We start from the raw sequence: 25,695 nt of genomic DNA on the forward strand, positions 1-25,695 counted from the left end.
AATGAATGGCAAAACCAGACTAGCCCACCAGGATACCAGGAAAATTTCAGGTGGGCCGGCATACCTTTGGGCCAGTGCACAGCCGCCTATGGCACACCAGCCCAGGGGGCGCAATCGCCTGGTGATTGTCAGGAGGCAAATCGCTCCCCTCCTGCCGGTCACTGCATGCAGCATGGCCGAGCTGCCTACCGCTCCGGTGGAGGAGCTTCTATTCTTTTACCCGGCCTGACAGGAGATGCTCTAATGCCTTGTTTCCACTGAGCGGATCGGTTCGGTACGGTTCGCTATTTTGGGTGTTTCCATTATGAAAGTGGTCCATACAAGCGAACCGTACCGATCCATTCAGGGTCCTGCTTCAGATGTAGGGCCATAGGAAATGGAACGGTTCGGTTAGGGTGGAGCTACTATACAATCTATTGATTGGTGGACAGGAAGAGCATTTTTTCTAAACCCCGCATGGCCCTGAAAGGTCTGACTTGCAGTGGAAACGCTCACCAGAATGGGCTGGTCCATTCTAAACCTTCCAAACTGTACCGACCCGAACCGATCCGCTCAGTGGAAACGAGGCATTAGTGAACACCGAACTGCTTCCTGTCCGGTGGGGGAGAAGAACAGAAGCTCTTCCACTGCAGTCTGTGGCTCGGTCATGCTACCATAAGGTAGAGGGAGGGAGATAATGAGACACATGAAGGGGCTGGGGGTTTCAACGACACATGGAGGAGCTGAGGTGGGGGAAGATATAAATGGAGGGGGTGGGGAAGTGAGACACATAGAGGGTCTGTGGGCGGTGGGGGGGGATGGGACACATGGAGTGGCTGGGGAGGAATAGTCATGGAAGAGCTGTAAGTGGGGATAAAACACATGGAGGGGGGTGGGACATGTGAAGGGGCTGGGAGTAAAATTAGACACATGGGGGTGATGAGTCACATGAGGGGAATGAGATACATGGAGGGGCTGGGTGGTGAATAAGACACATAGAGGGGCTGTGGGGGAATGGGACACATGGAGGAGCCGGAGAGGAGAAAAAACCACACAGAGGTGCTGGAGGGGAAAAAGAAACACACATAGGGGCTGTTGAAGGTAAACAAGAAACACTCAGAGGGGCTGGGGAATTGAAGAAAAAGACAAAGGGGCTGGTGCACATGAAAAGAACTTGGGGGAGATAGAGATATACAGAGGGGTTGGAGAATGGGGGAAAACACATTAAGGGTTTCCACGCTCTGCATGGAGGCACTGAACTCTGCCCTTGGAGATGGATTGATTAAATGAGGAGATGCTGATTGTTGTGGCATGGCGAAGCATTTTGCCACACATACACAATAGCCTCCCATTGCTTTCCTATGGGAAAGCATTGGATTGGCTGAGATCAAGTTTGATGATCTCATCCAAGTTGAAGAACACACTCACAGGACTTCAAAGTAAACAAGATAACGTCAGTTTTTTTCAGCTGTGCAACAGCATATATTCACCATTTCAGTCCCATTACCAAACCTTTCTTAATATGTCAAGGTAGTTGGACTAAAACATTGAGTATATGCAAACGTGCACATCTGCTTAAAATACATTTGCTCGTTTATATATATTGAAGCCCTATGAGTGCTTTTCTTTACGTTAGAGTAATAGTTTTTAATTTTAAGTTATCTTTTTAGCCTCTATATCTGCACATTATGCTAACACAACGCATTATTCTGCTGGTGTAAATGTTTTCCACCGGCATTTCATTCCCAATCCTGCCTTGATTAATGGAATCATATAGGGCAGCAGCAGGACATGGTGAGACAAGAGACTTGGTTTGTCATGTCCACCACTAGTGCCGTAGCATACCTCCCATGTGTCCCTATTTAGAAGGGCCAGTCCCATTTTGGGGCCTAAATGCCTCTTTTCTAGGAGCTCCATATTGTTGGTGTGTCTGTGCGTATAACAGAGCTCCATGTCAATAATATTCCCACAATAAATGTGTTTAGAAATCAGTCTGTGTAAATACAATACATTGTTCTTGTTCTAAATTTTAGTTGGATAAATTGGTATTAGTATGTCGCCTAATATTACTCAGAAGAGCCTCCCCCTTTCCCCACCACAACTCACACCCTTAAAATTAAAGGTTTACTCGATCCACTGTTTCTCCTTGATTTAGAGTAATTCGCACTTGTGTGCCAGGGACTAGTTACACCCACGTCACATGTTACTTAGGTAGACAAGGACTATGTTCCGGGCTGCCTAATATCAATTGTGTGCATATTTCATGTCTTCCGTTAGTGTGCACTGTGGATATCCAGCATCATGTAAGCGTACATGCTTTCCTATGGGGAATGTACTAATGCGAGCACGTCCTGCAGAGATTGCATGATCGCTTTTTGGAATCTCAATGCTCAGCATGGTGATGCTGAAACCCATAGATAGGTGATTGCCACACATGTGCACGAGCCCCCAATGCTTCCCTGTGAGGAAGCATTGGTTCGGCTTAGATCATTAGTATTGATGATCTCAGCAAGAAGAGGCGCGGCAGCAGCGGTGAGACCTGCACCAGGGAAAATACGGTAAGTAATTCTATTTATTTAATAATGTTTTGAGTACCAGAAATCTAAGTAACTAGTATAACAGTCTTGCGTTCAGAATACGTTTGTACTCCTAACGCTACAGTCTTACGTAAACATACTGAATAATTATTGGGGGTTTATTCACAAAACTCCGTAGCAAAATAAAATTTGAATTACGAAATTGAGGCAAACGTTGTTAAGAGGGTTGAGACTATAGATGCTTGGGAAAATTTTCCAGATCAACTACTTTATCCTTAATTTTTCCATTTAATTCATTACAAATGGAAGTTTAGGGAACAACAGAATCATGTACATCCATTATGGATTATTATCCCAGTCCTAACATGTTTATATATATATATATATATATATATATAGACAATGAACCTGAGAAATGGCAGTCAAACACACATAACACAAAGGTAGCGATTACTTAGGGACTGAATTTAATCACATCAGAACCAGGACAATAGATAGAAAGGGTTAACTACTCCACTGAGCTCCAACAAGATGGCGGGCAGCTTGCCAGCCACGCCTCTTTACTGACTCAAAAGTGATTGACGTGACATTCAGCTAATAGAGTTTGGCCTTCCTCCTATGTGATTGCTTATTGGTCCGCTCGGAGTAAATACACCAATTGTGGCCGAGCTCTTCGTCTGGAGTCGGTGCCCTGCCATTGGTGAGTTGAGAAGGGGGCGGTGTGAACGTGACCAATAGTTGGTGCCGTGGCGTGTGATTGGCTGAGGCGCGCAGTTTGAATGTAGCTAGAGCTGCAGATTCAGAGAGGAGGAGGCTGAGCAAGGTACAGGCTGTGTCCAGGAACAAACTGTATCACTGCCGGTCAGGAGGGACTGCTGTCTAGGTATGTGGGGAGAGGGTCAATGTCTGGGTATGTGGGTGCTGGCAGTAGGTGGGGGGGAGGGTTAATGTCTGGGTATGTGGGTGCTGGCAGTAGGTGGGGGGGAGGGTTAATGTCTGGGTATGTGGGTGCTGGCAGTAGGTGGGGGGAGGGTTAATGTCTGGGTATGTGGGTGCAGGGGGGGGGAGGGTTAATGTCTGGGTATGTGGGTGCAGGAGGGGGGGAGAGGGTTAATGTCTGGGTATGTGGGTGCAGGAGGGGGGGGAGAGGGTTAATGTCTGGGTATGTGGGTGCAGGAGGGGGGGGAGAGGGTTAATGTCTGGGTATGTGGGTGCGGGGGGGGGAGAGGGTTAATGTCTGGGTATGTGGGTGCAGGGGGGGGGAGAGGGTTAATGTCTGGGTATGTGGGTGCAGGAGGGGGGAGGGTTAATGTCTGGGTATGTGGGTGCAGGAGGGGGGAGGGTTAATGTCTGGGTATGTGGGTGCAGGAGGGGGGGAGAGGGTTAATGTCTGGGTATGTGGGTGCAGGAGGGGGGGGAGAGGGTTAATGTCTGGGTATGTGGGTGCAGGAGGGGGGGAGAGGGTTAATGTCTGGGTATGTGGGTGCAGGAGGGGGGGGAGAGGGTTAATGTCTGGGTATGTGGGTGCAGGAGGGGGGGGAGAGGGTTAATGTCTGGGTATGTGGGTGCAGGAGGGGGGGAGAGGGTTAATGTCTGGGTATGTGGGTGCAGGAGGGGGGGAGAGGGTTAATGTCTGGGTATGTGGGTGCAGGAGGTGGGGGGAGAGGGTCAATGTCTGGGTCTGTGGGTGCAGGCAGGAGGTGGGGGGGAGAGGGTCAATGTCTGGGTCTGTGGGTGCAGGCAGGAGGTGGGGGGGAGAGGGTCAATGTCTGGGTCTGTGGGTGCAGGCAGGAGGTGGGGGGGAGGGTCAATGTCTGGGTCTGTGGGTGCAGGCAGGAGGTGGGGGGGAGAGGGTCATGTCTGGGTCTGTGGGTGCAGGCAGGAGGTGGGGGGGAGAGGGTCAATGTCTGGGTCTGTGGGTGCAGGCAGGAGGTGGGGGGGAGAGGGTCAATGTCTGGGTCTGTGGGTGCAGGCAGGAGGTGGGGGGGAGAGGGTCAATGTCTGGGTCTGTGGGTGCAGGCAGGAGGTGGGGGGGAGAGGGTCAATGTCTGGGTCTGTGGGTGCAGGCAGGAGGTGGGGGGGAGAGGGTCAATGTCTGGGTCTGTGGGTGCAGGCAGGAGGTGGGGGGGAGAGGGTCAATGTCTGGGTCTGTGGGTGCAGGCAGGAGGTGGGGGGCAGAGGGTCAATGTCTGGGTCTGTGGGTGCAGGCAGGAGGTGGGGGGCAGAGGGTCAATGTCTGGGTCTGTGGGTGCAGGCAGGAGGTGGGGGGGAGAGGGTCAATGTCTGGGTCTGTGGGTGCAGGCAGGAGGTGGGGGGGAGAGGGTCAATGTCTGGGTCTGTGGGTGCAGGCAGGAGGTGGGGGGGAGAGGGTCAATGTCTGGGTCTGTGGGTGCAGGCAGGAGGTGGGGGGGAGAGGATCTGTGGGTGCAGGCAGGAGGTGGGGGGGAGAGGATCTGTGGGTGCAGGCAGGAGGTGGGGGGGAGAGGGTCTGTGGGTGCAGGAGGTGGGGGGGAGAGGGTCAATGTCTGGGTCTGTGGGTGCAGGTTTGGGAGAGGGTCAATGTCTGGGTCTGTGGGTGCAGGCAGGAGGTGGGGAGAGGGTTAATGTCTAGGTGTGTGGTTAAATGCTGGTGCCAGTTGCGGGCTATGTTAATGCAAAGAATAGGTAGTAAGGTTTGGAAAGGTGTTGAGGTAGAGAGTAGGTGCATGAAGGGGTTACATGCAGGCTTTCAGGTATTGCTGAACAGACAAAGAAAAAGAAAAGTCAACCTAAACCATGTAGAGCCTAACAAAGCTAGCACTACTGGTACAGGGAGACTAATCCAGTACCTAATGGAGACTCCAGCAGGCTCCAGGGGCTTAACCCCAGGTTATATATAGAAAGAAAAAATTAAAAACACAGAATGATACAGCCACACAAAAGACGGGTGTATCTGACTGCGTTAGTCTGGAAAAAAATAAAGTAGTCACACAAACATAAATAGATAAAGTAATTTTAATTTCCTTGTAACGATAAATAGGCAACGTCTATCCCAAATACCCTAATGTGGAATCTAGGTATATAGCATAGGACACCAAGAATGAGCTTTAATAAATAGTGCTCAAGATGTTTTCTAGCAAAACCAATACCTCAATGTCAATAGGGTAAGCAATAGATATAGGGGTGTAAATCCTCAGAGAAATATAGGTATAAAATATCAGAAAAATGTAGTAAATGGGAGGATATAGATATCGTGGAGCTTAGAATGCCCACGGCATATCTATAGACAGGACAGGTTAGTATACATGTATATGCAGAGAAAAAGTAGCATAAAGGTTGCAAAGCTAACTAAGTAGCAGTCCAAATGGCAACAAAATATAAATAAGATTGCTACATCTACTTAACCAGCTAAATAGTGGTAAATAGAACAAATTAGTATGTACATGCAAACAAGAAGTATCAAAAAGGTTGCAAAGATAGAACTGTGTAGCAGTCTAAATGGCAACGCAGTATAAATGCACTTGCTCCATCTACTAACCAACTGAATAGTGGTAACACAAAGAAAAAAGCAAAAATAATCCTATCTATTTAAAACATAAGTGAGTGTCCTCAAACCATTTCTGTGTAGTGAAAAGAGTGAGCAAACAGTGATGTCCAGGAGACTGGACAGTAAACACGCCTGACGTGATATAACTAGATTCCACATTAGGGTATTTGGGATAGATGTTGCCTATCTATTTATCGTTACAAGGAGATTAAGATTACTTTATCTATTTATGTTTGTGTGACTACTTTATTTTTTTTTCCAGACTAACGCAGTCAGTCAGATACACCCGTCTTTTGTGCGGCTGTATCATTCTGTGTTTTTCATTTTTTCATTCTGGGTATTGCTGAACTACAACTCCCATTGATCCTCTGTCCATCTATTGCATTCAAGGAATTCTGGAAGTTGTAGGCCACCAGCAAGGTGAAGGGGGAGATTCAGAGCCTTGTGTTAGAAGCTGGTATGGTTGTGTTAGAAGCTGGTATGGTTGTGTTAGAAGCTGGTTTGGTGTTGTGCTTGTTGGGGTTGTGGAAATGGCTTATTGTCTGGGTATGTGGGCATGGCATAAATTGTGGTGTGTTATTTCTGATAGGAACTGGTCTGTGCCACAGTAGTACTTGCAGCTGATAATATGGGATCCTCAGAGTCCAAAGTGCAAGTGACCCCATTACGCCCCCTTCGCAATCGTCACTTGTGTAATGTGACCGATCCTCGCTCCCCGACAGCTGGGATACCAAGGACACCAATTGAGGTTTGTATCCTGCATTGTGGCTTGATTTGATGTTTGGTTGTTAAAATGTATGTGGGGTTTTGTTTTGTGGGTTTTTTCAGCTTCCCACCATGTTTGACATTTTTGTATTCCTGTTTGATAGATGTGCTGCTGTGCTATATTTTATTTAGCTAGTTTAACTGTAGTTTTCTAATTTTCAAGTTCTGTAAACTGCTTTCTTATGTAGGTTGGAGATTCACCACGAACCACCCCAAAGTTGGCCCAGGAGGAAGAGAGCCAGGAAGAGCCAATCACGGTTTCTGATCCACGCTCCCCAACCCATGGAATAACCCGCACTCCCCTGAGACCACTTTTACATGGTGTGTGTAATTATTTTTTTTGATGTGCATAGGAATATCATACAATCCTGCAATGGCAGAGATGACAAATCATACCAATTGTAATAATTTAGAGGCATTTGAGATAACTGCACAACTCTTGTATGTAACGAAAGATATAGGTTAAGCAGACATGTCGAGAGTAGACTCGGTCACTGAGCTTGCACTTAACATAAGGAAGTTACCTTGACATGGTGATAAAGTTAATGGCTTTTGATGTAAAGTATGTTTAGAAGAGTTATAGAAAAACAGGCTAATGCATATTAATCTGATCCTTTAACTGCATGAGACTGGCTAGACCGTATGAAGACATATATACACTGCATAATGGGCAAAGTGTGCAAGGCATGACTAAAGGAATCCTATCGTAGGTTGAGGGGAATATGAGACTGAGGTGGAATGTCTCTTGAAGCGGATTCTGTTGATACAGGATACTGTGTGAAGGGGCCTGTTGAGTGCTCACTGTCTAGCCTATTCTCCGCATTGTCCCACATGTTGTCACCTGGCCATGTGTCAAAAGCGTTCTTGTGGAGGGGTTATCACACTTAGATGGACATAAGTAGAGGTACACCGATGGGTGCATCTGTGTCTTCATTAGAAGGTGGCCGGACGGCAGGTGTGTAGTACCCCGCTTCTTTGATACGGGTGGTGTGGGACTGGCTCCGAACAGACCTCCTCTGGCTGCTTTGTTTCTTCAAAAGCCTTTTCCGGTTAGGCCCCTTCTGGCGAGTACCTCCGCTCGGGGCACGGGGAGCATTCGGTCGAGCATGCAGAGCTAAAGTGAGACTCCACGGTTTGGACGTGTCAGGATGCTGGTGGTGAGGCGACGGTGGGTCAGGGAGTTGTGCCACTCTATTGTGTGCTGACACCCGCCATTGCCATCTAACCCGTTGCCAGAAGGCTTCAAACAGCTTGTCGAGTCGGTGCAGGAGAGCATGTGGCATCTGCCATCTTGGTGAGGCCTAGACATACAGCATCGTCTTAACTTAAACGTTTCCTGGGTCATAACAATGCCAGCGGTTGATGTAAAATTTTATTTTATACGTTGTTGCTGGTAAAATCATGTGACATGTCTACTTTTTGCTCGTCTTAAACACTTAAGCTTGATTTTTTTTTTTTTTTTTTTTGATTTTTTTATTTATGGCAGGAGGACTTGGCGGTGATAAGAGTTTTTCATATAGTAATTGGCCCAACGAGGACTCAATTTAAGTTTTTATAGCAGTCTAGTCAAAATGATTTTCAAACTAATCAAAATATTTAAAAAAAAAAAAAGTTTATCAACACCCACATGTTTGGTGTTTATGCTAGGGGGTATTTAGGGAAAAGCCTTAATGCTCGCTGTTCTTATTTGCCCTGTTTTGAGAATATAATACAAATGTTTCAAATGGATAACAAGAAATGTTAATTTCCTCCTGATGTTCTTAGCAGAGTAATCTGTTGGTGCAGTGTAACCTCCTGTTTTTTTTTTTTTTGTTTGTTTTTTTCTTAAACTAGCTGAAAATGTTATTCACAAAATATAGACTCTTAGAAGCCATTGGCACTTAACATGAGGGTTCCTGGGAGCCTTCATCCTCCTGTAGCAAATGAATTGGGACAAAACTGATGTCACTAAAGGTTAAGTTCCTGTTCCTTGTTAGCAATATCAGAGAAAATATGTAGTACTGAGATCACTAATGTACCTAAGAAGACTATCCACTTATTAAAATAGCCTTATCCCATTAGGCTTCTGTTACTTCTCCTTTTCTCTATTAAGATACCTTGAATCTGTTGGCGAAGCAACTGAGTGAGGTGTTTGTAGTGGAGGATTCTGGGACTGAAGTTAGCCCTTCACTGGATACCGATCTTCCATCTGAGACACAAGATGAACAAATGCCTACTGATCTGGAGGGTGCCATTCAGGAGACCCAGGAGGAACTGGTTGACGGTCCAGCTGTGGAGCACGTGGCAGAACCACAGCCTGCCCCAGTAGAGGAGCAACCACAGAAACCCAGAGGCAAATCTCCACATGCTTCAGGTGAGAATTCTACTATACGTGTGAGGAATGGTCCCGGAGACCCAGGTTTCAGGTGATATTTGTGCCTTGCATTTCAATCTGTGCTAAATCGCAATGCTCTGCTTCTCGTACGACACCAGGAGCGCCATTAAATGTTTCCTTTTCATCTCTTTTCCAGCTGCAAAAAATGTCAGACAGCGTCCCAGGAAAGCCCTGCATACGTCTGCAACTGGTCGATCTCCATTTAAAATATTACAGGAGGACAACTCGCCCAACACTACTGCTCAACACAGACAGGTAACTGGTCTGGTTAGGAAATTACCATGGACAATGAATTGGCAAAGTGTTCAAAAAAGGTCTTCTCTTGCAGCCCTATATAACATTTGCTACATAGAGAGCCCTACGTAAATATTTAGATACATTTCAAATCCATAGCACCTAATATTTATATACAGTATGTAGGGGAAGAGGGTTCCTTCATAGAAGCCTTTGTGACATATTTAGGGAGATGTCCATGCTTGTGTATAGTTTAAGGGGGGCAGCAGTAGCATGCCATGGGGTTATGTGGGAAGGTATTCTGTGACCTTTTTCTTTTCCCTCCAATCCAGGTTAAGAAACTCTCCATGCAGCAGAATGAGCAATCCCCATCACTCAGAGCTTTAAAGATCTCGCACAACAGCTGGGAAATGACCCAAAACAAAGAAAATGCTCAGTATGGGCATAGTGAGGGCTGAGAGGACCGGGTGCAGCATCTTTGTATGTAAATGTAATTACAGATTGTGCTGCTGTGTATATAAATATCGTGCACTACACATGTAAATACTTCAGCTACTGTGTGTCAATTTCCATGTTTTGGACAATAAATAAATTGGATTTTACAGCCTGTTCTATATCCTTCTGACTGCTAGGGATCCTGACTTGTACATGGAATCCATCCTTTTATAGAAGTATAATAAAATGACAGAGGCCAAGCTATGTGTCTGACGTGTAAGGCCTGAATGTAGGTTCCGTGTTGACTACTACCTCAGGGGCAATCTGTACCATTTTAAGCCCCTATGCATTCAGTCTTTGTACTGTACCCTCTCCCATCTCTCAAGCCTTTCATTTATCTAAGGCCAAATATTAAAGGGAATCTCCAGTGCCAGGAACCCCCCCCATCCTTATTTTTGTTGGTGTAAGGCATATGTTTAAATTTGGGGTGTAGTTTGCAGGTTCCTCTTGTAAAATGCAGAAATTTGAGGTTTACAGCAAATATCCTAGTTAATATTACAACACTAGTGGTTGAAAATCTGCATATATTTGATCAATTTCTGATGGTTTCCTATTCCCCCACTTCTGATCAGCTGATGCCAGTGCTCACTCCAATCTGCTATGGCAGCTGGTGAAGTTTTTCTTCTGTGCAAAATTCATGTTTATTCTTGGACTGTGTCATTGTTAATCTTTTGCTTCCACTAAGAAGCTGATGTTAAAAAGGGTGCTTCTTAAAGACTGATGATAGATTATCCCAAGGCTACCCTGCATGCACCGGTTCTTACATCCACTAGTGCTTTTGTGGCGAAAAGTTTTGAATGATATCTACTTGCCAATTTCTAGGTAACTGAAATTATAAGAATGGAAGATGGTGCCCGTGGTTCAGCATCCCTAACTGAATTGGGTGCTTTAATTTGTGTCTTCACATCTTGCATACTACTCTTTAATCAAGAGGGATGGTAACTAATGGTTTACTACCATTGGGTCTGTCACAAACCACCTCTACCAATTTAAGGATCCCTCCTGTTAGCCTCTTTTGACTCCTGGACCAGCACGATTTTTACCTTTTTCAAGTAACCAGGTCTTAACATAATTTTTTTTTTTTTTTTTTTTTGTGCCAATGGTCTTTCTCAGATGGCAGCAAACGAAAATTTCATAGTGTTGTTCCTGAGTATTTATGGCAAATCACATGCTTCCAGTGCACCCTTGTTGACTCTTGCAATTGTGCAACAGTCAACACAGGATCCATGACGCACCGCTCCTGGAAGTGACGAGATGCTGGAAGGTGGGGACTACAGGTTGATAGGCTGCAGAGCTTGACTAAACTCCACCCTTTATCAACCTTCAGGCTATACATAAGGAAGATGGAATGCCCTTTTTCTTTATGTATAACTTTGAAAAGAAAAATCGACATTTGTAAGGTCAGTCTGCTGCAAGTATGTTTGAACTGAGATAGGTAATTCATGTTTTAAGACCATAAATGGCCAAGATGGAGTACTTTCTCAGTTTCTGGCTATTTAACCTAAAATAAGTCCTCCATTTAGTGGCTAAACCCCAGTCTCTCTGCAATACACCCGAAGAATTCCTTCTGCTGTGACCTAAAATAGATTTTATTATACTCTTCTATAAAACACAACATATTTAAAAAGTGACAGAAAAAGGAAAATTTCAGTAAAATAAATTACATTTACACACAGCTGTCCGTGATTAACTCCACTCTGAGCAGCAGAATGGAGAATTGTTCAAGCATTGAAGAGGTTAATAGGAAGAATTGCCCTACGTGGTGCGAGGGAAGTGATTTAAAGGGAGTGATGGATTGTTTGAAGATCAGCAGTGTATTAAAACAATGCTCTGCAGGTCATGGGCTGTTTGTGCGATACTCTGCAAATGACTGAATTTGAGAAAGGAAGGAGTGAATCAGAGGCGATGGAACTTTAGGGCAATAAAGTTCATGAGGGAAATAAGAATTATCGGACAGTGAGAGGGGAATGTGGTGTAAATAAGGAGATCAAAGATCGGGGTGGGGTAAATCATGAGAAAAGGGGTTTGGGGAACAGACATGGGAATACAATTCTTTTTAAGAAAGACATGACATAGGAGGTAAATAAGGTGCTGTTATTAGAGGGCTATGGGGACACAGTTATTTATGATGAGATGAAATTGAGTAGGGGGGCTTTGTGGTATGTAGAGGTAATTTTAGTGGGTGAGGAGAGCAGAGGGTCAGTAATGGGAAAACCAGGGTCAGCATTTTGAAGAGGTGGGATAAATGGATCTATATCAGGGTGGGAGGGGGTATAAAGTGTATGCTGAGCGCCACGCGGCCTGGTGAAAACTCAATTCCAGATCTTAAGGAAACTGTCCCATGATCCTGTTGCTACGGCCATTCCATCCGAGGTGACCCCGAGGCAACTGACACGATTATCATGGCCGGATAGGACACCTGTAGAGAGAGCACTCTGTTAATAATCTATTTCTCCAACAGAGGAAGTAGAAATATCCAAATTCCCAGTTATCACCTAAGCCGATCACATGAATATGGCTAGAATTGACCTGTTGACTGGGAAAAGGGCTAGAACTCACCCACACGCTCGCCCTTTAGCAAGTCCCAAATGTTGCAGTTGAAGTCATCATACCCGGCAAGAAGCAGGCGACCGCTGCGTGAAAATGCCACTGAGGTGATACCACAAATGATGCTATCCTGAGAGTACACACTGAGCTCCTGATCTGCACGCAGGTCAAAGAGGCGACACGTGGCGTCGTCGGACCCTGTGCATATAGCCTGACCGCTGGGGAAGAACTGAAGAGAGGCTAGTATTACTAAATATGGCCTCGATTTTATATTTTTTGGATAAACTTTTAAAATAATTATTTAATCATTTTGGATACATTTAAAAACATTTTTGAAAATAATAAGCATTACACAATGCACCCAAAGCACGGCATTCAGCACTTTTTCCCAGCACCTCTTTGACACTTGTAATAATTGTGGTTATTATAATGATTACTTTAATTGTTTCAGGGTTCCGATAACGCACAGCCAACATTTTGTGGTTTATGCACTGAAATCTGAATTGCACAATTTAAGCTAAAACAAACCAAGGTTTGGCTTTAAGAATTTTTTTCATATCAGCACTTTTTCTGTTTTATTGTGGGTTCATTTAAGCACTTTTGAACACAATTTAGCAATTTAAATTGACTACAATTCAATATTTAGTGATTGCATATATTTAATAGGAATGTATACAATTACTATATGAATTGTACACGACACTCACAGCTCGCAGACCAAGTCATACTTCCAAACACTCAGGGTATTACAAATATAGCTGAAAGAAACATTTGACTATTTTGGCATAAACTTTGAGATTCACTTTGAATTCCTTACAATTCACATTTTAGTAAATATATCCCTTCTTGGCACAGTCTATGCCTGATACTCACACAGATTGCGTTGATGTCGGACTCGTGCCCAGTGAATGTCTGTCTACATTCGCCCTCCCTGACATCCCACAACTTGGCGGTGGCGTCACATGCTCCAGATATGAACAGGTTAAAGTCTGGAGACACAGCCAGGCTCATACAGTCCCCAGTGTGACCGGTGAACACCGTTTTTTGTTGTCCTGTTTCAATGTCCCACAGAGCACTGCAAAGAATAAACGCAGTTCAATAAATGTGTATGTCTACATGTAATGTAGGGAATCTGACTGTATGCTATCAAGACAAACTCAGACAGCACTGGGTTTATAGCCAAGGTAGGGGATCAGAATGCACATTATCAGGACAGGCTTAGACAGCGTTGGGTTTACAACTAATGTAGGGGATCTGATCACATGTTATCATTACAGGCTGGATCTAATGTACGGAATTTGTTGGCACTATATAAATACCGTATATTATTAATAATAATGTGAAGGGCTATGACAGGCTCATACGGTACTTAGCATTATATTTGAAGGTCTTACCAAGTGGTGTCACCTGAGCTGGTGACAATCTGATTGTCATCAAGAAATCTGCAGCAGGAAAGATAACCTGTGAATGATAAAAAAATATTAATTACACATTTTTATCCTTTATTTAAGGCAGTCATCAATTACCCCCTACCGGTACAGGATTTAGGGACTACCCTGTTGTGTCTAAACGTTATTTTTTTATTTTTTTTTTCTGAGAACACCTTAAACACAACTGGGCAATCCCTTAATCCTGGATTGTTAGGGGGTTCTTGAGGATGGGGTTGGGAACAGCGGCAGCTCTAGACTTTGTGAGGCCTTGGGCGAAACTCAAACATGAGGCCCCTACTAACACCATTAGTGAAAAAAATTAATAGGGCTTGCATTGTGTGTGTGTATAAGGAACTGTAGTTATATTATAGGGTGGGCTTGTAGCCCTCTTCAGTCTGCCCTATGTTGATTTATGCGGCCGCAAGGACCCAGTCAGCGCGAGGCATTAGGTGGCCGCCTAAATCACCTAATTAAGGAGCCGCTTCTGGTCGGGATCCACTGATTTAATGCACAATGTAGCTATTAAAGTGGTTATAGTGTCTGGAGTCCCTTGGTGCCATCCTTCCATTTAGAGTTAAGCCATATTTAATATAATACTAAACATGAGCCCCCAGCAGCCCATCCCCTCTGTGCTGCTTGGACTAATGAGAAAGCATTAACCTGAGTAGCAATAGATTGTCATGATTCGCTGGGAATATCAGCTGGCTGCTTTCAGCCTCACAGTGAATAAGGAGACAGTATCAGAGCACTCCAGGCACTATAACCAATTCAATCAATTCGATGCTTTCCTTTGCTTGGATGGTCTCAGGACGTGTCATTAATTTGCATCAGGTCCCTAATGGTCCTCTGTGAGAACAATTGCAGTGGACATCAGCAAAGAAGGCCATGCCTCCTCCATGACTTTGCAGGAGGAATAGAGAGGTGAGTGGCAAATAAAAATATGGTAAGTAAAATAATGTTATTATTTTATATGGCAAATAGGGAAGGATGGACATGGATACTAAAGCGTTAAATACAGGTTTGTGATCGTGTTCCTTTAACTCTTGAAGTCCAAATATGAACATGGTCAATCGTTCCCAAATACAAAGCAGTTGAAGTAATTATTCATTTATTTTGCATTTACTATTGAAATAGTACATTTCTAATTGATCATTGTGCACAATTCATCACAATTTAGTGTCATAATAATTTTAATCATAACAGTGTGTGATGTAATAGCGGGTGGTTTGTCAGTTTACACTGCACTGTAGCTCTATGTACTTAGAGCACAGAGTACTCCTAACATTTGTTGATAGTCCTCTCACAAATTATGGAGACACTGAATGTGCTTTGGAATATAATTTTTATCGCTTTTATTTCACTGTCACTGTGGTACGGCTCCCAGCTTCCTATTGAATACTGTAATGCGTGCAGCAGACCTTGCCAAATAGATTCAAACAGCTTGTGTAAGTCACTTCATTCATGTGTTTTCATGAATGAAATTACCACATCTGCACCTGCTGTACATATATTGAGCTTCTGTACCACATTTTTTAAGAAAACCATGAGACAGCTGTGCACATCCTACCTGGCACTGTGCTTTATTTCCCCATACCTTCCTACCTCCTCCCTGGCTTCCTATATTATCTTATAGAGTCTGACCTGTGTGTGCAGCAAGTTCCCTGCTCACTCTCACATTCCCTTCTCGAGTCTTCAGATTGTAGATTGAGCACATGTTGTCCAGCCCACCACATGCAACAAAGTTACCAGATGGGGCATAGGAGCAGGTCATCACCCATGATGAGCGCAGAGGAATCGCATGTACCTATGGACAGATGAAGGCAAAATGTATAAAAAATTTGATCAACCAGTTTCAGCAACAATTACTTTTATTCTAACCTACAAGGTCTTAGGGCAAGCAGCAAGGCTTTCCAGTTCTTGGGGAGCACACAGACAGACTCTTACATTCTTGGGGCATATGTCAGGCCCTCTTATTTTTCAAGTACAAGGTAATTCTTTTAATATTTTGAAGGTGCATGGCTAGACTATCATGTTTTTATGGAGTGATGCCAGATTCCTAAAATAATGACGATCTATGAACATGCTTAAGAGAATATAGCTGTGTGGCAAACACAGCCACTGTATATTGTCCTTCCTGTATGTACTATGTTTATTGCATGTGTATGCCTTTAAGAACCAAGTGTCTGTAATGTGGTTCAGGCAAACAATGGCATTCGTATGCTGGTATTCGTATGCTGGCGGCAAGAAAAGCTGCCAGCCTCCCTGCCAATCGTTTCACGAACTGTGAATTTCATCACTGTTTGTGAAACAACCAAACTACCGAAGGGAGACCACACACAGGAGGTTGTGTGGCCCCCATTAAGGATTGCAACAATGTTGCAATCGGTATTTAAGAGGATTCAGGGTGGCCGCCGTTTGGCTACCGACCACGCGGCGGTTGGCCATTTTGGATCCTTTGTTAGTCCAGCGGTATTTGGTCGTCGAGCGCCAGGAACTAAAATCAGCTACTCGGCGGCACGAATACCGCTGGACTTCCAAACCGTTCAGGAGTCTTTCGGTAATGTGGTTCCCTAAGTTCATTCGGTAGTTTGAAGGGAACTTAAATGTAAAGTGTATTTGGTACAGCATTCGGTTATTTCAGCTGGGATCTAAGCGGTACTCTCACAAAAGGTGCGCTCAGACCCCTGCTATCTGCCGAGCGTCCATTCGTTTAAATATACCGAATAATGTAAAAGTTATGGTTTTTAATGTGAATTGTCAATTTTGCTGCACGGAGGGATAATCCACTTAACTGTATATTCTAGTGGGAGTATCCCTCTGGTGCAGCAGTGCCTGATGGGAGAAATGCCCAGGTTATTCAGTTCCCCATGTAGTCCCCTACTGTACAACCCCTGGAATGTCTGTAGGGAAACCCCTTGCATGGGGAATCCCATAAATACTGGAAGCCTGTGAATAAAGCGTCAGTTGACTCCCAGCCTATGTGTCGTCTAGTTCTTGGGAGGGAAGGATTGTATAACGCTACCTGAATTGTTGCAGGCTGTACCTGCCTACTTGGATTACTACCTGCTTTTCCTGTCTACCAGCGGAGACCCTGTGGATTAAACTACCTCTCTGTTACAAGCTGTATTCTAAATGTGTGCATGCATTACAGCATGGAAAATAGGATCAGCAGATATAAGGAGTGTGCTGTGGGAGGGCTAAAAACATGTGTCTTTAAAGCCAGGCAGTGCACCCGGTCACCTGTGTTTACCTTGTTTGTTGTATACGTGTCCCATACAATAAGTTTTCCATCCTGTGAGGCACTGACAAGAAGCCTGTTAGAGAAAAGAGTGCATCAGAAAAAAAAGCAAAGATTTATCCCTGACCTAACATGTCCAGTGATTCCAGGCTAATTTAATCGGTTGGTCTATCGCTTATAAACAGGGCAACATTTGCTTTTATAGTGTTTGTAGAGAAATATAATAAATGTATTTATTTATCCAGAGAGGAACTAAGCACTATGAAGACTTTAAAATCTTAAGGGAATTGACACATACATGTGTGTAACTATTCGAAGGACCTATGGAGTGTCTGTTCAATGCACCTAATTCAGGATTTGTTTCCAATGTTGTCGTAATGGGTAATCCAAGCACCATAACCACTTCAGTAATTTGGTGCCTGGAGACAGTATGTGCAGTTTTTCTTAAAGGAACACTATAGTCACCTAAATTACTTTAGCTAAATAAAGCAGTTTTAGTGTATAGATCATTCCCCTGCAATTTCACTGCTCAATTCACTGTCATTTAAGAGTTAAATCATTTTGTTTCTGTTTATGCAGCCCTAGCCACACCTCCCCTGGCTATGATTGACAGAGCCCGCATGAAAAAAAAACTGGTTTCACTTTCAAACAGATGTAATTTACCTTAAATAATTGTATCTCAATCTCTAAATTGAACTTTAATCACATACAGGAGGCTCTTGCAGGGTCTAGCAAGCTATTAACATAGCAGGGGATAAGAAACTCCTTATTAAACAGAACTTGCAATAAAAGCCTAAATAGGGCTCTCTTTACAGGATGTGTTTATGGAAGGCTGTGCAAGTCACATGCAGGGAGGTGTGACTAGGGTTCATAAACAAAGTGATTTAACTCCTAAATGGAAGAGGATTGAGGATTGAGCAGTGAGGCTGCAGGGGCATGTTCTATACACCAAAACTGCTTCATTAAGCTAAAGTTGTTCAGGTGACTATAGTGTCCCTTTAATGAAAGGCTGCACATACGGAGATCAGCCCACCTCTGGCACCATCATTTGGGTTATATTAGCCAGCCCAAAACAAGGGTTCCAGGTGGCTATTGTGAATCCAGTGCAAATTTCTCGTCTGATGCCAGCACGCACGTCAGACAGCCAATGGCGACACAGCTCCCCCCGCCGTGTTGCCCATGTCCTCCCTTCTGTCCAAATATCTGATATCCCTTCCACTCTGGTGAGGGGAAGTGATGATAGCAGATGAGCATTGGACTGCAGGGAGAATTTGGCTGAGTTGTAATGAAGGTAAGTTTTACATATTTTCTTTGTTCGTTGTTTTTATTTTATTTTTGGTGAAGGGGGGATGGGGTAGGCTGTATAGGAAGGGTTACTCTAACTATAATAGTGTTTTTTTTTTTAAACTGTTTTTTAGCTGGAGTAAGCCTTTAAACATCAACCATTAGATGTTATTAGTAGATGTTTGTAGCCAAAACTATTAACTGGTTTGCTATTGATACTTTGAAGAGAGTTCAGAGAAGGGTTTGCTGGAGAGTTCAGAGAAGGTTACCGGGAAAGGTTAAAGGATCTTAACATGTATAGCTTGGAGGAAAGACGAGACGGGAGGGATCTGATAAAAACATGTAAATACATAAAGGGATTCAACACAGTAAAGGATGAGACTATATTTAAAAGAAGAATAACTACCACAACAAGAGGACATAGTCTTGAATTAGAGGGACAAAGGTTTAAAAATAATATCAGGAAGTATTACTTTACTGAGAGAGTAGTGGATGCATGGAATAGCCTTCCAGCTGAAGTGGAGAGGTTAAAACAGTGAAGGAGTTTAAGCATGCGTGGGATAGGCATAAGGCTATCCTAGCTATAAGATAAGGCCAGGGACTAATTAAAGTATTTAGAAAATTGGGCAGACTAGATGGGCCGAATGGTTCTTATCTGCTGTCACATTCTATGTAGCAAACCTGCAGGCCCATTTTGAGTGGCCAAACACTACTAACATCCACCCCTACAGATCGGGGTGGATGTTATGCAGAAGATATCTGCTTTATGCACATTAACTAATTGATATCTGTTTTTATTGTCTATTGGAGCAGTTAAAAACTTGTCTGCTGGGAAGTAGTAATTGCTGTTGGTGATGTTCTAGTGTAGAAATGGATGCTAGCAGCCCATGTTATTGACAGCCATTTTTGCAGTTAGTTGCTTGTCTGTAAAAACTTGATGGAAATAAACCTTTTGTTGGTTATTTCTATATATAAAACTTCGGGATACGGCTGAGAATGATTCTAAAAGGAACATAGAAAAATATACAAAATAGTGAAGTACAATTAACACATTTTATGCGCTGTATATGAATGCACTCACAGAATTATGTAGAATATATCGCTCATAGGGTGCCTCCCCCGGTAGATATGGGGGGCTAGTAGTCCCTTAGCTCCTCGTGAAACTCCTTAATAATGCTCAGGACTTCAAGCGGGCAATGGTAGGAAAAAAATGTGCTTTTATTGGTAAAAGGTGAATAATCCCCATCAATATAAAATATAATTGAAATTAAAAGAAAACGGTATGGTCCTACGCATTTCGTTCTGCGAAGAACCTCCTCAGGGACCGCATATAAAAGTAAAATCAGTATACAATCGTAACATGTAAAAAACACATCCTATTCCCCCATCCCCTAGTCCTCTTTAAATAGGGCTAATCCCTATGTCCATTGGTGGTTCCGTGGGTGGTACCCGGTGTCCGTTGTTTGATTGGTCATGTAGGGAGGCTGCTCAGCTGTTTCCCATCCTTCTCGCATTGCTTGTAATCGAATTTGGCGCGTTCGGATAACCGGAACCGGAAGTATGGGTTATACCGCACTTCCGCGTTCCACATGTGTTCCACCTACGGTTAATATGCGTTCCACCTTCGTTATATTTCAACTTTATTATATGATCATAAAATTCAACAAAGAGCAGTATATTCTATCTACTGAAAGGAAAATAGTATTAGTAACTTCATTATCTGCACATTTTATTTGTAATTAGACTCATAACAAGTCACCATTATTTAGTTATAATGAAACAGTGATACAAAATATTTAGAGCGTGAAATATGTGCAACAAAACAAATTTTTTTGGAATATATAATTCAATCTCCCAAAAAAATCTTATATTAGTTTAAAGTGTAGTATGCACAATGAAAATATATATTATATACTAATATTCATTAATTATTAGTGTGATTAGTGCCAAAAAGCTGAAATAAAAATAATAAATAAATCTTGTGATGTGCCTATAAATAGTCTCCAATATTAAATGGAGTTACACATATATCTGGTGTCCCAAATAATTATAATATGGACATATTTTAACCTGTTATTTCTATTAATAGATAAATATATAATTAATATTATATTAAGATATCTAAAGAAACCAAGTGTTTCAAAATATAGAGGATCTATACACCCAAATACAATTAGATTCCCAAATTCCAAGGAAAATCAACTGATACATATACTTAATATAAAAAATATTAATTATGTATAGTTTTTCACATATGTGTAGAAAAAACTATATTAAAAATGAAATAACAATAACCCAAAAGATATATATAAATATAAATGTGTTAAGGACAAATGGTTATATGAATCTTAATCCAAAAAACATACTAAATCGATCCCTATATTGAGGACCTTTGGTTCTAGGGTACTCAACCTATGTATCCAAAAAGTTTCCCTCTGAGATAATTTTTGGACCCTATCACCTCCTCGCCCGAATGGAAAAACTCTTTCGATACCCATAAACTTAAATTCCTTACAGGTAAATGATGGACAGTTGGAACAGTGAGCCGGAACAGAATGGGTTGTAAGTTTTTTTTCTAATATTATTTAAATGTTCAAGTATTCTGACTTTTAAAGTCCTTTTTGTGCGTCCCACGTACTGTTTGCCACACGGACATTGCAGTAAGTAAACTACATAGTCCGTGTGGCAACTAATCTCAGATTTCACTTTGAAGACTTCCACTGTGACCTTACTGTGAAAGACCTTAGTTTTAAACAACGATGTGGTGGTGCAAGCTTTACAAGTTCCACAGCCTCTGTACGAACCTAAGGCCGGAGAAATGTTGGTATTACGATGTTTGATAGCATAGCTAGGAGCCAGTAAATTCTTGAGATTCTTATTCTTTTTATAGATCACCATAGGGCAATCCGGTAAAGACCTTCCCAAAACTGGGTCCTGTAACAAGATGGGCCAGAATTCTTGTAAGCTCTTTTTAATTCTATAATGATCAGTGTTATATTGATGATTTGAAGTTTGTATTATTTTCATTCGCACTACATTTATCCTCTAACAATAAATTGCGCTGCAGTGAACTAATGGAACGGATTTCTTTATCCAATGAATTTTTATTGTAGCCTCTGTCAATAAGCTTTTTCTTAAAGTGTGATGATTGGGCCCTAAAATCCTGAAGATTAGAACAGTTCCGTCTAACGCGTGTAAACTGGCTTCTAGCTATACCCCGTAGCCATGGTTTATGGTGACAGCTTCGTTGATGTACGAAACCGTTGCCATCTGTGGGTTTAAAAAAACACCTAGTCTGTATTTGATCTTGATCACAAAAAAGGACAAGATCCAAAAACTTGATTTCATATTTATTCCATTCTGGAGTGAAAACTAAATTATACTGATTACCATTAAGATACCAAACAAAATCCTGAAAAGCAACCGAAGACCCCTTCCAGATAATAATGACATCGTCAATATATCGCCGCTATAGGACCAGGCTCTCCCTCCAGCCATGCCCAGACCACACGAAAAGTGCTTCCCAACTTCTCATGTAGGTGTTGGCATAGCTGGGGGTGAACCTGGTGCCCATGGCGTTCCCAGTGATCTGTAAATAATAATCACCATTAAAGAAAAAATAATTGTGATCCAAAATAAATTGAACTGAGGATAAAATAAACCCCCTATTGTCTGCAGATAATGTACTGTCTCTAGACGTGTAATAATCAACTGATTCCAGCCCTAGGGTATGGCTGATCACGGTATACAGAGAGGTCACATCTAGTGTGGCCCAACTGTATTCCGGCTTCCATTCGATACATTCCAACTCTTGTAAAAAAGATTTTGTATCTCGCACATAGGAAGGTGCTCCCTGTGCATACTTTTATAAAAAAGAATCTACATAAGCGGATAAATTAGCTGTTAATGAATTTAACGTTCCATTAGAATCACGTTTCATTAGATGTTTTAGAATTTTTTCTTCTCTCCTTGTAAGGTTAGAGATTTGTGGTCTTTTTTTTTTTTTTGTCAATCTTTCTTTTATTGAAGCATTTGTGATGGGGTACAGAAGAGAAGAGGGAAACGTATAGTTTGATTACATTAGAGGGTGTAAACATTATCAGCGTTAAACTAGTACATTTCTGAATAACGATGCTTCGTTTTTTTTTTTTAAATTATGAACTTGTCGTTTGGGAACAACATAGTGTATTCAAGAGCACTGCATGACGTGTTAGAAAGTCAAAGGAATAGCGAAATACAATATAATTTCCTAGACATGCAGTCAGTAAATATAGCACGATTCAGGCTGGATTTACTCCAATTTACAGTAGCATAGGGGACATAAACACATGTGGATTGTCGGTAGATTAAACTAGAAGTAGGTAAAGACATTAGTCTAGCGTAGCAAACGATAATATTAAAATTTTATGAGGGTCGCCATCTAAGTTTAGCATACAGTATATATTAACTCAGGAGGCATTAGTAAACATACGTGGGTCACATAGGGTGTCCTGACATGCGCCAAGAGGCTAATGGGACATTAAGTGGACGCGTCGCGTGCATGGTAACGTTACAGTGTGTGCTGGTAAAATTAACTGTTCGACTGTGTGGGTCAAGAATATAAACATATCCACCGCTCAGGGTGGGTAGTACTATGGAGAGATAAAACTAATGCACCCTCAGTCTGCAGCCATATCACAACTGTAGTTGAAAGTACCCGCTATAGGTCTGAGATTTATATTGGTAACATGCTGCTTGAGAATGTGAGATCTGGCTCAGCTAACGTTTCCACAAAATATAAAAACAACAGGTAAAACTTAGGTGCATTGAATAGTAAAACAAAACATAAGGTTATGCATGTCTCTTAGGTAGATTGCTTAGGTAATATTGCGCCAGGTCGTGAGTGTCCGTCAGCTTGTGGTCTGGCCTTTTATGATCGGGATCTAGGATTCATTCAGCCGATCCCTGTCGGTCTCATGGCAGGTGGTGAGCAAGGGAGTGATCGGTAGTTCATCAGCGGAGGTGTCAGGTGGGTAAGCACGGAGGTGGTTGGAGTACGGCGCGGAGCTTCACCCCAGCTCCAGGCTTGAAGTTGGGCCCACACCTTGTGTCCACAGACTCGGGTACCTCTCGGGGCCGGGTCTTTCCCGTTGTGGGCGCTTTGGAGGGCCCTGGTGGTTCTCCGCCGCCGGCGGCGGGCGACCCTCCTGCGGTGTGGTCGGCGTTTAGGAGGAGGTCTCCTGTTGGGCCCCTGCCTAGAAGGGCACTCCGCCTGTAAGCGTATGGCGGGTTTGCCCGGGGAACGCCCGCTTTGTCTCACGGCCTCCCGCCTTTCCCCTACCTCTTGTCGGTGAGGCGGTCGTTGTGCCGTCCGCTGCTCCAGTTTTTCCCAAAAGCTTTGCAGCAGGGCATCCAGACGTTCGTGGAGGGGCTGATGGAGAGCAGGCTCAGCGTTGAAGTTTGTGGGCGCCATTTTGTGGAGCACTGTTTGCTGGTTCGGAGCATGCTGTGGAGTATTGTCCCCGTTTGCAGCATTTGTGGGTCGATGATATCTGCTAATAGGGACCGGGATAACCCCCACCGGTCCTGGGGGGGGGGGGGGAGGAGGTCCGATACTGCGGGTGCATCATGATTTGTCGTGCTGGGAGAGCGGCCGTCTCTCGCCAGCCCAGTGATGTGTAGGCCTCGGTCCTCCGGTTCAGCGGTATGGCGGTCATAGTGTCTCGGAAGGTATCCCCCGGTACCTCTGCCCCAGTGTAACAAGGTAGGGTGAACCAGGGTGCAAGATTTGCGGTATGCACCGTTGATTTTTGCCGTTAACCGTGGTCAGAATCCGGAGCTCAGAGTAAGCACGTCTGTGCAGCTCCCCGGTCAGGCTCCGCCCCCGTCTTTTTTTTATCCTTTATACTGAAAAACTGGAACGTTTGGTTCACCATGTGTTCAAATGTTTCTAAAAAAGGGCCCTTGCTTTGTACAGGAAAAAAATTTGATTTTGGTTGAAATCTATAGTTAGAAGGGGTTGTTGAAATATTTAGGGTATCATCTGAAGGTGATGGATTTAGAAGGAAATGTCTCCTGATTGTCAATGAACGAATAAACTTCTTTAGATCTATAAAGAGACTAAAATAGTTCTTACTGGGGGCAAATTTCATTTCCTTGGATAATAAATTAATCTCTTCATCTGTCAGGGCGGTCTTTGTTAAATTGAAAATACCATTATCTATTTCCCTTTGTTCTAGTGAATAGGCAACCTGTGGTAGTTGAATTAATCCTCTGTTCTCACCCTTTTCGTGGGTGAGTTCTGATACAGAGGAGCAAATCTGTTGGGATGTTCCCAGGTTTCCATTCTTGGACGGAAATAATTGGTAATTGTTTTTTCCCTGAAAATTTTGTTCTCGGTCATTATATTGTGTATTGTTCCCATGGATCTCTGTCTTATCTCTTCAACCAAAATCACATTTTTTTTCCTGTATAAAGCAAGGGCCCTTTTTTAGAAACATTTGAACACATGGTGAACCAAACGTTCCAGTTTTTCAGTATAAAGGATAAAAAAAGACCACAAACCTCTAACCTTACAAGGAGAAAAGAAAAAATTCTAAAAAATCTAATGGAACGTGATGATTTAATAATCAGAGAGGCGGATAAGGGAGGTGGCATAGTTTTGATGACCACTTCCTATTATCTAGAAGAATCTGCTAACATTTTGGGGGATAAAAAAAATTACACTACTCTTTCCAATGATCCCACGTTCCGCTTCAATTCGGAGCTTAGGATCTTATTGGATAAATCATATAATAATGGGATCATTACTCAAAAAAACTTTGATTTTTTATTTCAAAAGAATCCCGTTATACCGATTTTTAAATTTTTTCCCTAAAACACACAAACGCCTCCCTAATCCACCAGGGCGCCCTATTATTAGCAGTTTAAATTCATTAACAGCTAATTTATCCGCTTATGTAGATTATTTTTTACAAAAGTATGCACAGGGAGCACCTTCCTATGTGTGAGATACAAAATCTTTTTTACAAGAGTTGGAATGTATCGAATGGAAGCCGGAATACAGTTGGGCCACACTAGATGTGACCTCTCTGTATACCGTGATCAGCCATACCCTAGGGCTGGAATCAGTTGATTATTACACGTCTAGAGACAGTACATTATCTGCAGACAATAGGGGGTTTATTTTATCCTCAGTTCAATTTATTTTGGATCACAATTATTTTTTCTTTAATGGTGATTATTATTTACAGATCACTGGGAACGCCATGGGCACCAGGTTCACCCCCAGCTATGCCAACACCTAC

General features: G+C 42.9%; 2 protein-coding genes across 6 annotated transcripts in view; one reads left to right on the top strand and one right to left on the bottom strand.

Annotated features, from left to right (window-relative positions):
• The first annotated feature begins 3,289 nt into the window (after positions 1 to 3,289).
• CDCA3 (cell division cycle associated 3) lies at positions 3,290 to 10,017 on the top strand. The gene is made up of 6 exons (XM_063433581.1): positions 3,290 to 3,399; positions 6,632 to 6,790; positions 6,996 to 7,128; positions 8,900 to 9,160; positions 9,318 to 9,436; positions 9,748 to 10,017. Exons 2-6 carry the CDS (start codon positions 6,671 to 6,673, stop codon positions 9,871 to 9,873), a joined length of 759 nt encoding a protein of 252 aa, XP_063289651.1. The 5' UTR covers positions 3,290 to 3,399; positions 6,632 to 6,670; the 3' UTR covers positions 9,874 to 10,017.
• Positions 10,018 to 11,475: 1,458 nt separating this feature from the next.
• The window catches only part of GNB3 (G protein subunit beta 3), a 36,571-nt gene continuing 22,351 nt past the window's right edge, over positions 11,476 to 25,695 (bottom strand). For all 5 annotated transcript variants that reach the window (XM_063435158.1, XM_063435156.1, XM_063435155.1 and 2 more), the window contains 6 exons: positions 17,138 to 17,201; positions 15,529 to 15,691; positions 13,852 to 13,918; positions 13,331 to 13,532; positions 12,470 to 12,686; positions 11,476 to 12,329 (listed from right to left, as the gene is read on the bottom strand). In XM_063435158.1, coding sequence (XP_063291228.1) covers positions 12,223 to 12,329; positions 12,470 to 12,686; positions 13,331 to 13,532; positions 13,852 to 13,918; positions 15,529 to 15,691; positions 17,138 to 17,201 — 820 coding nt within the window. In that variant the 3' untranslated portion in view covers positions 11,476 to 12,222. The remainder of the gene's footprint in view (positions 12,330 to 12,469; positions 12,687 to 13,330; positions 13,533 to 13,851; positions 13,919 to 15,528; positions 15,692 to 17,137; positions 17,202 to 25,695) is intronic.

This window comes from Pelobates fuscus, chromosome 10 (assembly GCF_036172605.1).
Source record: "Pelobates fuscus isolate aPelFus1 chromosome 10, aPelFus1.pri, whole genome shotgun sequence".
NCBI classification, from domain to species: Eukaryota; Metazoa; Chordata; class Amphibia; order Anura; family Pelobatidae; genus Pelobates; species Pelobates fuscus.